This window comes from Acomys russatus, chromosome 9 (assembly GCF_903995435.1).
Source record: "Acomys russatus chromosome 9, mAcoRus1.1, whole genome shotgun sequence".
NCBI classification, from domain to species: Eukaryota; Metazoa; Chordata; class Mammalia; order Rodentia; family Muridae; genus Acomys; species Acomys russatus.
The window spans coordinates 35,641,099-35,655,024 of NC_067145.1; the positions used below are offsets into that span (position 1 = coordinate 35,641,099).

The window sequence follows — 13,926 nt, forward strand, 5'->3', positions numbered from 1 at the left end:
CTTCCTACCACTTATATTCTATTAAACTCAGAATAGGAGTGCACTTTAAACACTGCATTTTAAAGAAAGATAAGATTTGCCAAGTCCCATGTGCACTTTGTGTAGCTAATGCCATCTAGAACATTTCGAACTGTACCTCTGACATATTTCCAGCAAATTATATCCTTGTTGGTATGTTGAGCCATGTTGATGGACAAAAACCAATTCAGTTTGTTCTGACCTAGCTGTGCCCAAATTCCCAATTCATGTGTGTAGGTCCCAACCTTAAAATGTAATCATGTTTAAAGATGTGATTAAGAAAAAAATAAGGCTGTTTGTGTAGCACTGTAAGTCAAAATAAGGCGTCCTTACAGATAACAAGCAAGTACCAGGAGCATGTAAGCAGAGGGAAGGAAGAATATGTGAGTTCTCTAATAGATCTTTTAAGTGCTAAGATAGTGTGGTCCTAATCTGTTTGAATTATAGTCAGTGAAAGAGAGAAGGGAGGAAATTTGCCTCAAAGATGCTGCTTTCAAATTAGCTAAAATGCCCTAGTCTGAGATAATAATGAAGAACAACAGTTATTTCAGAGGTTTTGAAGACAACAGTAAAATACAGCTAGAGGAGGTGGTGCACACCTAAGTAGATCTTACCTACGCTAGAGCTGCGGGAGGATCATGAATTTAAGACCACTGTGAACAGGTATAGTGGGCCCTGTGCTTAAAAAATACCAACACCAAAAGAATAAAACCAATTACTACTTAGCTATGCGGTCATCTGGAAAACAAAAGGATGAGTTAGATCTGCCTTTTGCCAACATGGACTAGTCAAATACAGGTGGAAAGTTCTGTTAGAATTAACATGAGGTTCAATTTATATACAGTAATCAATACTGATTTTTAAATGTAGTTACCTTCCATTCCCTCAGGTTCTACATCCAGGGGCTCTCAGCCAACAATAGATTAAAACATTGGCTAGGAAAAAAATGGGTCTCTAATAAGCTAATGATTTCCCTAAAGAACTCAGTGTATTTTTATACAACTTTTACATTATGGATGGTATTACACATTATCTAGAGATTATTTTGAAGAACATGGGACGATATATGTAGGTTATATGAAAACACTGTGTCATTGTACATATGAGACTTGAACTTGTCCGTACTTTGGTCCCTGAACAATCCACAGATAGTAAGGGGCATCTTAGATAGTTCAGTGAATATTGACCTGGCATTGTTAGATTTTTTTGTAAAGGTCCACTTAGTAAATATTTTGAGGCCATACATAGTTTCTGTGGAATATTCCTTTTTATTTTGCAACTCATTAAAAATATAAAACCAGCAGCCAGGCATGGTGGTGCATGCCTTAAATCCCAGCACTTGGGAGGCAGAGGCATGTGGATCTCTGAGTTCCAGGCTAGCTCGTCTACAAAGTGAGTTCCAGAACAGCCAAGGCTACACAGAGAAACCCTGTCTCGAAAAACAAAACAAAGCAACTTAATCTGTTGACCATGCAAAATTATCCACAATCTAGTTTGGCCCAACAGCCACAGTTTGCTGACACCTGTTTTTGAAAAGAGACTGCTTGAGCTCAGCCCTCATCCAAGTAAGGGAGAAAACATCTTGATGTCTGTCACAACAGACTGTTTGAAACTGTTCCAGAGAATTCTGTTAATGCAAGTAGGCTAAAAGTTCCCTCATTCATGCCTGACATATTTGCCCAACATGTTTTTGAGATTCATCTGAACTATTTAGTAAATCAGTAATTATTTTTTAAATGTTGAATTGGTGTTCCATCTTATGAGTACCTTACTCTTTTTGTTACCCATTCATTTGAAAGTAGTTATTTGATTTTGTTTCCTAGCTATTATTGTAAGTAAAATTTCAAGAAACATATTATGGAAGTTCTTTTTTGACATAAGTATTTTTTGAGTAAATAAATGAGAGTGGAGTTTGTGGGTTTTGAGTAAGTGCAGGTTTACATGGAAGAAACTGCAGAACTGTTTCGCATAGTGATTGTGCCACTTTACTGGATTTATGTAAGGGTTCAGTAGTTTCATAGTCTCACCAGTATTGCATTGTCTGTCTTCTTGCTTTTATTCATTTTAGTGAGCATATAGTGCGTGACATTCTGACAGGAATTATATTTTTCTAATGCATGTACACCTGAAAAGTTTATTCTATGGTTGGTAGGTATAGTGTTCTATAAATGTCAAGAATACCAGGTTGATTTGTGTAGTTTTTTAAAATGATTTTTATGTGTGTTTGTGTGTGCACTGATTGATATTTTGCCTGCATGTATGTCTGTGTGAGGTTGTCAGATCCCCTGGAACTGGAGTTACAGACAGCTGTGTGTTGTAGAAAGTTATTAATATCTAGTATTAATTTATATAATTATTATAACAGTTAGTATTTAACTTGCTATTGATAGAAATAAAAGAAACACAGACACCTGTTAGATTTAAATTTTTATTATGCCTATTCAATGGCACTGGGCAGAAGCTAACCCCCTGAGTTATCCTGCTATCTCTCAGCCCCACATCCCAGGCCATTTACGCTATCATTCCTATCCTGCCTTTCATCTGGACTGCTGTTCTCCATTTGCTGATCCTCAGGGCAAGCTCCTCCCAGCTGTGTGCTTCTAGTTCCTGTGTAACCCGTGGTGACTATTCCCCTCTTCTTGCTCTCCTCCCTCTGTACTCTCCTCTTCCTCTCATGTGATCCTCTGCTCTCCCACGCCCTCAGACCTGAACTCTGCCTACCTTTCTTCTGCCCTCCCCAGGTGTAGACATTTATTGGCCAATCCGGGATAATTCAGAGGCACAGTTACACAGCATCACTTGTTTTACATGAGGGCTTATTCATAGAAGAGTAAAGATCTTTCAAGGGCAAGCAATTAACAATTAAATACAAAGCATCAGACCATGCTGCTCCAGTTGTGAGCTGCCTTGTGGGTACTATGAATTGAACCCTGATCCTCTGGAAGAGCAGCCAGTGCTTTTAATGGCTGAACCATCTCTCCAGTACCTGATTTATATAGTTTTAAGAATTCCCTGTCTTTGCTAATTTGGTGGACTCACTTTGTAGACCAGGCTGACCTCAAATTCACAGAGATCTGCCTGCCTCTGCTTCTCTGAGTGCTGAGATTACAAGCATGCACCTCCGTGCCCAGCTAAGTCATATATTTTTAAGTTCTGTTTTTAGAGTTACATGCATTTTCAAATTTTTATTTTTTCCTGATGGATTAATTTTTTTAAAAGTTCTTCTTATTTTTTTGTCTTGGTTTATCTAATACTAATATAACTGCCAACAATCTTCTTATGCCTACTGCATATTACAGTTTTTCATTCTTTTATTACAACGTTTTCTCTGTGTGTGTGTGTTTTGTTTTGTTTTTTGTTTTTGTTTTTGTTTTTGTTTCTTTGTTTTTTTGAGATAGGGTTTCTCTATGTAGCCTGGACTTTGTGAGTCCAGGCCTTGAACTCACAGGGATCCACCTGCCTCCGCCTCCTAAGTGCTGAGATTAAAGGCGTGCACCACCATACCTGGCTAACATTTTTCTTATATTTTCAGTGGCTTTCTTTACAAGTAGAATATAGTTGAAGTTTTTATTCGTTTTGTTTTTTTTTTAATGTTCATTCTGACAATCTTTGCCTTTGTGGGGTACTTAGACCATATTTAATGCAGTGTTGGTAAAGTTGGATTTTGCAAGCCTTTGGATGTTTTTTTTTTTTTTTTTTAACCTCGTGCTAAGTTTGTATGTTTATATTTTACTGTTTTATGGTTTCTGGCAGAAGACATTAATCTTGGTTATGGAGAAGCTATTAAGTAATTTGTTCAAGTTTACACAGTTAAGTCAGTAGTGGGCATGAGGCTTTGCCATTGATCACCATTTTAACTCCAGAACTTACGGTTTAAACCATCATGTTACCTCAAAAGATGTTATACAGTTAAATAAATGTAATAAATTCATTTACCATAACAAGCCATATTTTCGTTAATTTACTCATCTCTTTAGAGTGTGCTTCTTGAGAAAGATGTTATATTTAACTTGTATACTTCAGTGCTTATTGCATCTTAATATATAACTGCTAAAGAAATGTGTAAGTGGTTATTTTCTGTGACATAAGTATTAAGAATTCCAAGAATTATGTAATTGTAACTCACATATTTATAAAAGTAGAGACATGAGGACATTCCTTTTTTTTTTTTTTTTTTTTTTGTTACTTGTATCAGTTCAAATGTCTTCATTTTGATATATTTTAAATGGTTTATGTTTAATCTGAGTGAGTACTATTTTGTGAAGTGTGGTTCTCTGTACTTTCATAATAAACAATCCACAGAGTAGACAAATGCATGGCATATTACGGCTGAACAATATTTAATTACTATTATATATTTTATTTTATGAAATGTTGATAAATTTATACACAGTTAAAAGCCAAATAAGGCTTGTAGGGAAAACTGCATCTCTTTGTGCACTCCTTCCTGACCTGTGCCATCAGCTCTTACTGATACTAGTCAGTCAGTTAGTTAGTCAGTCTGTCTGTCTGTCTGTCTGTCTGTCTGTCTCTCCTTCACCCTTTCTTCCTCTCCTGCTCCCTCCTTTGTTCAGTTTGGTTTGGTTTTGAGTTAGTTTCATCTAACCCAAGGGGCCAGACTTTTCTCTGTACCTCAGGCTGGTTTGGAATTCTTGATTCTCCCGCCTCCGCTCCCTGAGTGCTGGAGTATGGTATGCATCACCATGTGTGACTTTTATATCCACATTTCTAACAACATATTTATCTTATAATCTTTAATGATTTTCAGTATAATCTTGTCAGTTTCTTAAGGAGAATTAAGATTTTTGCTATTCTTTGCCTTTTATTTCCTGTATGAGAATAACTTTTAAGTCTGTATTGTAGAGTGGGAATTGTTATTAATGAGGTCCAAGCATGTCTTGAACCAACTCTTGGGTGTTTATGTGACTCCAGTTTCCTGAGTATCCTCAGCTCCTAGTTCTTTTAAGAGCTACACACACACATTAGAGTACTCCTTGGCTGGCTCTACTGCTGGCCTACAGATGGTTTTTCTCTACTTTCTAAGTCATCTTTCCATCTTCTTTCCATTTCCTGTGTCATGAGAGCTCTATCTTCTTCTACCTTTAAGAAATCTGTAAAAATGTTGGACAGATGTGTATGTCTACCTATTCAACAGTTAGAGCCAACAGATCTTTTGGTGCATATCTATGTATGCGTGTGTGTGTGTGTGCACGTGTGTGCGCACACGCGCATGTGTGTGTTCACATACACATATGTAATGCACTTTGTCTAAATACAATAGTGAATCACTTCAGTAAGTTTCACATAGCATGACAGCTTGAGCCCTAAATATTTTAATGTTGTTCTGTCTAAGTTAGTGTGCTTTATACCTCATCATCCTTGTCATATGGGTAGGTTACGTAACTTGAACTTTTTTTCAAATCCATTTATTTGGGGTTCTTTAGTGATTATACCTCCCTTTCAACCTACCTATCCTAGATAGGAGAGAAAAGAGGTTGATGGAAACCAGAAAAGTAGACCTTCTTAGACTCAGTTCCTGGGAGCAAGTCCACTGACGAGGTTGGCAGGATCCCAGCAGACCCATTAAACAGCAAACCAGCAACTCAGCAAAGGTGGCTGCAACTGCAGTAGCTGGAACCAGAGCAGTAGCTGGAACCCAGAACCTTGAAGCATTTGCTGGAATGTCTTGAAGTGCAGTGATGAACAGCTAAACAATAGGAACTGATGCCAAGACCAAAAGGCTCAGCCTCTTGTTTTGGGCTCACATATGTATCTCCTCTCAGAGTCCATACTAGGACGTCTTTCAGCTGGCAAAGACCAAGCCCCTAAAGGAGGCAGTTGCTCCTGTTCTTTCACAAGTCTGTTTCCCATCCACGTTTGGGTTCAAAGCAAAAACATATTTACATTCACTACCAGGCTACTTGGTAAGGTGCTTGCTGTGAAGCGTGAGGACTTGAGTTTGATTGTTTAGAACTCACTGAGCCTGATGGCACACACTTCCTGGCGTGGAGACAGATGTATTATTGGGGCTCCCGGGCTAGCTAACCTCACCTGATTGGCCAACTCCAGACCAGGGAGAGAGCCTCTCTCAAAAACACAAGGTGGACAGCATCTAAGGAATAATACCTGAGGTTAATACCTCTGTTTTTCACATGTATATGCACACATGTGTACCCATATAGGTATATACATTCATACATTCACAAAGGAAAGTAATAAAAATTAAAACATAAGGAGAATACAAACAGAAAGTAATTAAATTTCCTTAATGATCCATAAGATATCATTAATAACTAATATCTAGACAACAGGATCCAGTAAAGGCTTGGGTGGTGACTTTGGTTAAGTCCCTTATAGTTACCTGATATAAAATGACCCCCTTTAACATTTGTATCTCAGTAAACTGAGCCTAGCCTGAAAGCTTTATGAATATTGCTGTGAACTTCATATTTGTCACTTTGGGGTGTGCCATATTGTTCAGTGTTAATGACACTGAAATTACCTATAGGATAAGAAGAAAACCATCCATACAACAAAAAATTTAAAATAAGTTTTTCCTTTTATAATAACAAATCTATAAAGTGACATTTTACTACCATTTAAGTATTTTGATTCTTATGTCCATTTATATACATGTGGTGGCATGTAAAAAGTATCCATTTATCTTATTGGGTCTTATAGCATACTGTGTTTTTCTAGTTTATCATTTATTTTATCTTATTAGTGTTATTCTATAAAGAAGAGTCTCATTGGTTGGGAATTAGATACAGTTTTAACTAAAAGCAAGGTAAATGAATGCCTGATTGTATTGGAGTAAGAAGTTAAACTAATGAGTAAGTTCACAATGATTGCAGTTTATCCTCCTTTATTGTTTTCTGGACTTATTTGCAATTTCTGTGTTTTCAGATAGTTCAAGTTATTTGCCCATGTTTTGACTAGGCTGTTGAGTTGTAGTAGCATATAGTCCATATACAGGTGTCATCTGATTATAATTTGCAAATTTTCCTTTCTGTTTGTCTTTCGTTTTTGTTATGGTGTCTTCAGAAGAGCAAAGGTTTGTAACATTGACAGTATCCAATGTATCACAAAAACTTTTGAAAATTCTGTGTCTGATCTAGAATCAGAAAGATTGGTCTGTTCTATAAATGTTATTTTTTTTCATGTTTAGATTTGTGATATATCTTAAGTTCATTTTTATGTATCTGATTTTTCCCATTAAGTCCTAGATGTTTGCTTATTCAATAGTTTACACCCAATTGTAATTGCTATTCTTGAAGCTTCTATATTCTAATTAGACCAGCTCTTGTTCTTCTGGATATTTATCCTGGCTTTGGCTCTTAAGTGTTTCTGCCATGTTCCTGAAAGCAGCCGTCTCCCACTGCTACACAGCATCTATTGTTTTTGGTAGCTTGGTTTGGTTGCAGATACTCCTTGCTACTGGGGTCACAGCTCTAACCTTTTTAGTAAACATTGTTTTCATCACAATTCAAAAAGATACTGATGTTTATATTGATACTTTTCATTCAGTTTAACATAAAGTTGTTTCTTTTATGTGTCTGTTTCTAGTTTGTTACTTAAAACAGGAATTGTCATTTAATGATAGGGGCTTACAAAATCATCTTTTCTTATTTTTCATTTCTTCTATATTTATCAGTAGTGTTCTCTGACCTAAGGGCATTTAGCCAGACAAGAATTCAGTAGAATCGTCAAAGAATGAAGTTATATTTTAGAAAGGGAAAAAAAAAATGCTGTCTAAATTTTTAAAAACTAAAGTAAGGAAAATTTTTGTCTCTTTCTCTCACCCGTTCCCTTTTTTCCTATAGTTTGGAGTGGTCAGCTGTTATTGTCGATGAAGCACATAGGATCAAGAATCCAAAAGCACGAGTTACCGAAGTCATGAAGGCTATAAGGTGTAAGGTCCGCATTGGCCTCACTGGTACCATCCTTCAGAACAACATGAAGGAGCTGTGGTGCGTTATGGACTGGTGAGTGAGAAGGGTAGGTGTTTAGCAGAATGCTGCCTTGTTTTCTGGTTGCTTGTTCTTTAAGTCACAGCCCCCCCCCCCGAAAAGTCATCACTTAACTGTTTATAGAAGTCTCCATCCCAAGCATGTTTCAATGTAGGAAGTCCTCTGAAAAGTCTTAGCATGTTACTGTTAGTCCCCAGAGTAAATACATGCTGAATTACCAGTTATAAACAGTCATGAAGAAGGAATGCTGTTTTCTTGGGTCTTGTTTTTGTTGTTATTACTAAGTGAGTCACTGAATGTATCCCTTAGAAGCAAAAGATTTAAATGCTTTTCTTTTTAGATAATTTAGTAACTTTGTTAATTTTTCTTTCTTACTGCCTTTATGAAGGGCTGTGCCAGGACTTTTAGGTAGCAGGATCTACTTCAAGAAACAGTTTTCTGACCCAGTGGAACATGGCCAGAGACACACAGCAACAAAAAGAGAGCTTGCTACTGGACGTAAAGCCATGCACAGGCTTGCAAAAAAGATGTCTGGCTGGTTTCTCAGGCGTACCAAGACTCTTATCAAGGGCCAGCTGCCTAAGAAAGAAGACCGGGTGAGAACTGCACTTATGTGCATTATTAACTCCTCATCACTGTTTTCTTCCTGAAAGCATTCCTTTTGTGGAATTAGTTTGTTACATGTGGGATTTCAGAAAACATGAATTGAGCTGTTTTATTTCTTTCCTAATTTTACTGATCTGCTAGCTAATAGGCCTGTAACCTAGTACATGTGTTAGTTAACTTTCTATTTCCATGACATATTCTAGAGATTAAGCACTGGACAAAGAGGAAAGGTTTACTTTGGTTTTATAAGTTTCAGTCTGTGGTCCTTTAGATCTGTGGCCTGAAGAACATAGTGGAGCAAACTCTTTACCTCACAGTGTTAGGAAGAAAAAAGAGACAGGAAAGGACCAGGTACCCAATGTTCCCTTCAGAGACACAGCCTTGTGACTTAAATTGCTTGTAGAAAGGCTCCACCACCTCCCAAAGGTGGCAAAGGCCAGTGAGCTGGGTTTTTTGGCTTGTGGGCTGGTGAGAGTCCTTCGGGAACCAAGCCATGACAGCGAGTGTCTAATGCACATCTAAGCTAGGGGTAGTCACTTACACTTTTAATCTCAGCACCAAAAGGTGAGGCAAGCAGATCTCCAAGTTCAGGCCAGCCTAGTCTGTGTAGTAAATTATAGGTCAGTGAGGTCTAGACAGTGAAACCCTTTCTCAACAAACAAACAAACAATTGGACCAAATCCTCATGTCTTGTCAAGGCCTTTGATTCATTTCTTCCTTAAGGAAGCAGGGAGAGCTTCCCTTTGTAATGAGTTTTTCTTTCACACACACAGTTCTGCTCAGTGTGCTCTTTAACTTGCAAGAAAATAACATTGTTATTATTTAAGGAAGTTGGAGTTGTCTAGGATTTTTTAACATTCAACTGATTGTTTGACTTTGTGATTCTTAGTTCTAGCAGTAAAGATTCTGTAAATTGTTACGAGTTAAATCTAACTCATGCTGTCTTAACTAGAGGTGATGATCTCCAATGCACTCTAATCCTAGGATACCTTGTAAAGATTTGAAAGTAAAGGCTAGCACTGGTATGGAAGTTGAGAAAATTAATAATATGTGACTTTTGGTATTTATCTAAAGCAAATATCATTATGTTGGTACTTTGTGAACCTCTGCTTTTTAAACTGTTTTATGCAGGAGTGTGTGTGTATGTGTGCATGCAGTCTGTTTAGTAGGAATAATATAAACAAAATACATCAAGAGAGAACTGTGCCTAAAGATTTAGAACTTGGGCTTTGGCTCTCCCAGTTAAAGGTTATTTTTCCAGTTGGGCAGTTTACTGAGACCAGTGTTGTTTGTTAAGTGGAACCAGTGATGATAGGCAGGCTTTACATGGTTGCTCTGAAATGCATCACACATAAGAAATACTTAGTAACTGTTAGTATTGCATACTAATATAAATGTCTTCTCTCTTGTAGTTACTGACTGCCATCTTCTGTGCTCTTCTGTTAGTCTTATGGTTTTTTTTGTTTTTGTTTTTGTTTTTTTTTTTTTCAAGACAGAGTCTCTTTGTATAACCTTGGCTGTCCTGGACTTGCTTTGTAGACCAGGTTGGCCTTGAACTCAGAGATCCACCTGCCTCTGCCTCCCGAGTGCTGGGATTAAAGGTGTGCGCCATCATGCCCAGCTTCTTACGTACTTTTAATTCAAGACTAAGCATCAAGGAGTAATTATATCCTATAGACATGTTTTTAAAATTCTAACATTAAGACATTACAATATTTGCTTGAGTGCATTTTTTTTGTAATACTGTCCCACTGTAGTTGTATAGATACTTAAAAGTTGATGACTGTTCCTTATTATTCGCATTCTCTATAGCTTGTTATGGATACATTTGAACTTGATACTGGCTAGATACACATCTAGAAGAATTTTATTAATTTCTAGTGCTGCCAAAAGTAGGAGGGAAATTGTGTTCCTTATAACTTGGTGGCATTGTTTTGTTATAATATTTTTTGTGCTTGAATTTGGACATACAATAGCAAATTGTGTTTGCTTTTGCATATATTTATTTAATTCTTGTCTTTACTAGTTTAGGAGTTTATAGCAAGATACTCAAACAACTAAAGTAAGATGAAGTTTTTTGTGGTTTTGTCAGTTTTTCAGTAACATTTGTTATTTACACTAATGTTCTAAAATCTTTTGTTTTGTTTTATTGTGACTTGTTCGCATGATGGACTGACACAGGCGTCTAAGGAGACCCACGATATACTGAGACTGTATAAGGAAGTTACAGCATTTTTTTCTGTGTTATTTAAGTGAAAACAAAAACATGTTATGAAGTTTACTTACAAGTGAGATGAGAGTCTATACAGTATGAAGTGAGGAGGGATAATGAAAGAGAGTGAGGAGGAATCGTCAGACAGGTGGTTAGTGTAGGTGACTGCGCTGTTATTCTCATCAGGTCTAGTGGCCATTGTGACAATTCTCCTCACCACTATAGAAGTCCTAATAATGGCCTCTCCTTTGTCTACAGATGGTGTATTGCTCTTTGACTGACTTCCAGAAAGCTGTTTATCAAACAGTGTTAGAAGCAGAAGATGTGGCTTTGATCCTTACATCCTCTCAGCCTTGTACCTGTGGCAGTGGCCGCAAAAGGAGAAACTGCTGTTACAAGGCAAACATTTCCATTTCTCTTTATTGTGTTGCTCTTGTGTTAGTGAAGGCACTTTGTGATTAGTAGTACTCGTGACACAAGTCTGGCAGCTGAGTTCTGATCCCCAGAACCCAGGCTGGCTGTGTGCATGTCTGTGGTCCCAGCACTCCTAGGCAAGATGGGGGTGCAGGCAGGGAGAATCCTGGAAGCTTGTGAGCCAGCAAGGGAACTTGCTTTAGAACAGGGTGGAAAGCAGGAACTGGTTATTAAAAGTTATCCTCTGGGCTCCACATGCATGCCATCATGTGTGCATGCCTGAATCTCGCTCTCTCTCTCTCTCTCTCTCTCTCTCTCTCTCTCTCTCTCTCTCACACACACACACACACACACACACATACAGGTTATCAGAGATGCTTTACAATATTAAATAACTACATATTGTTGTTGTGTGCATTGTGTGGGTGCTATGGTACTCTGGTGGAAGGGTGTCCACAACTGGTGGGACAGTGTCCCAATGGTATTCTGAGGCATGGGAGCCTGGGAACTTCACAGCTCTGGGGTAAGACAGTGTCCCAGGGGTACCCTGAGGCACAGGAACTGAAGAATCTCACGGTTCTGGGATGGAACAGTGTCCCAAGGATACCCTGAGGCACAGGAGGCCAGGAACCTCACAGCTCTGAGAGGAACCCTCCTTAATAGAGACAGTACAGCTCCCAGGGAAGGGTTGCCCCTAAACCCTGAGGAACTGAGGAGCTTTGGAGCCTGAGCCCCTCTTCTTCTTTTCTTTTCCTCCTACTCCTCTTCTTCTTCCAATGAAAGAGTCACAACACGCAATAAATCTTAAAAGAGATTTATTAGAAGCCTGAATCCAGGAGCGGCTGCCTCTGCTCCCAGCAGGAGACAGCAGAATAAGCCTTTATATAGGGTTTCTTAGGGGGCAGAGCTTTCTGGAACAGGGATTTCCAGAATGTGGATTGGTGAGTTTTTGTCCAGACTTCTTATCCCAAATTAGCATAATCTGGCATGAGTCCTCCAGAGGAGCTGGAGATGGCGGTTACAGAGGTCTGGGCTGCTGGAGCTTTCTCAGGCAGAGGTTGAGCCAATTTTCTGCCTTGAGGGGTAATACAGTTTACAGTGTTTCAAAGAGTCCATTGTGAAGGCAGTAGGCTGAAGCAGGGAAAGTTGTTGTCATCATGGACAGCTCCCATGGTGGTAGCAGCAGGCTTTCTGAGGCAGGAAAGGTGTCTGGTTTTCATAGAGCAGTAGGCTGAGGCAGGAATAGTCACTGTAGACAGCTCCCATGGAGCAGCAGGAATGAGTCTGCTGAGGCTGGAATAGTTACCATGGACAGCTCCCACTGAGGCATCTACAGGAGCCATTTTGTCTCTTGTCTCCCAACAGCCCCAGGGCAAGAAGGAGGACTAGCATAGAGCCACTTTAAATTTTAGTGGCCTGCTGTTCAAGGGTTAGACATAGCTCTTGGGGGGGGTGGGTAGTGATATTGTGGGCTGAAGGAGTTGGGGGTGGGCGCAGTGGGCTCCCTGCAACTTCGGAAGGTATCCTGTTGGGGGTGGTGATGGTAGCATTAGGCATGGAGAAATCCATAAGTGAGTGTGTGTGAATGTATGTGTGTGTGTGCCTTGGCATCCCCCATGGCAATGGTGGTGATGGCCATGGCAGCGATGGTGGCCTCGATCTGGCTGTGACTGCTGCGGCAGTGGCAGCAGCCTCAATCTGGTCATGGCCGCTGATGCCTTTGATCTGGCTACTGCTTCTCCAGTGGCAGAATATAAAATATAATATACATATAATATAAAGTACAATAAATACATACATATAATATAGAAAATAAAATAAATGCAATACAATAAAATATTCAAATAGCTATAAAACCTATTTTAGAAACTTAGCTTCAGCTTGATATCGTCTCACTTTTTAGTAGGAGGTAGCTAGCCTACTTTCATCCTAAAATTCCTTTTTTTTTTTTTTACAAATTTCTCAACCATTGCTCATGAGAATGGATCACTGCTGGTAAGACTTGACTCCTAGGCATCGTGCACATTCAATAGAGACTTGGGTTAGCTGAACAAGATGCTTTTTTAGAGACAAAATGTCACTTGTTTTACTATCTGCTCTTCATGTTTCTTGGCTCTTTATTTCATGTTACTTGTCATGACTACAGGGACCCTACGTATTTATATAAATTGATTTTTATGCCATCTAATTGGCTTTGCTGTTTTCAGTCATTGCCATTTTTAGTACCCCAGTATTTTTAGAAAACTTTATAGCTTTGTTATCAGATTTAGGGGCTACAACCTGTTCCCCAAGTCAGATTTGGCCACTCATCAATAATCTAATTAAAAACCTCAAATTAAAAGTAGAAAGCAGGAAAAGGAGATATGTTTAGTACAGCTACATTGGGAAGAGGGACAAAAATCCTGCAAATTCCTCAAGTCCATCTTCCAGGTCCAGAGGTGAGATCAAAGCTTAATAGCGGGCCGAGGACGGTGCGGCTGAGCAGTCCCCGTCAGGGTGCAGCCCTGCCCTCCATCCTTATCAGTGTCTGGGCTTCAGCCTGTGTGGTGGTTTGACAAGTGGTGAGAACTGTGTGAAATCCCGTTCTGGAGTCAAGTTCCCTCTTGACTGACTGTTTCCTCCTCCCAGAGTGAGATTCCTTGGGGAAATTCTCCTTTTCTTATACCTCATTGTTTCAGTAGTCTGACAGAAAGATTGAGAAACAAG

The 13,926-nt window shown here is 38.9% G+C and overlaps 1 protein-coding gene across 1 annotated transcript in view; it reads left to right on the top strand.

Annotated features, from left to right (window-relative positions):
• Ercc6l2 (ERCC excision repair 6 like 2) overlaps window positions 1-13,926 on the top strand; it is a 95,412-nt gene that overhangs the window by 16,206 nt on the left and 65,280 nt on the right. Inside the window, exons 5-7 of the mRNA XM_051151146.1 lie at window positions 7,842-8,003; window positions 8,377-8,584; window positions 11,065-11,205. Of these exons, the coding sequence (XP_051007103.1) occupies window positions 7,842-8,003; window positions 8,377-8,584; window positions 11,065-11,205 (511 nt within the window). The remainder of the gene's footprint in view (window positions 1-7,841; window positions 8,004-8,376; window positions 8,585-11,064; window positions 11,206-13,926) is intronic.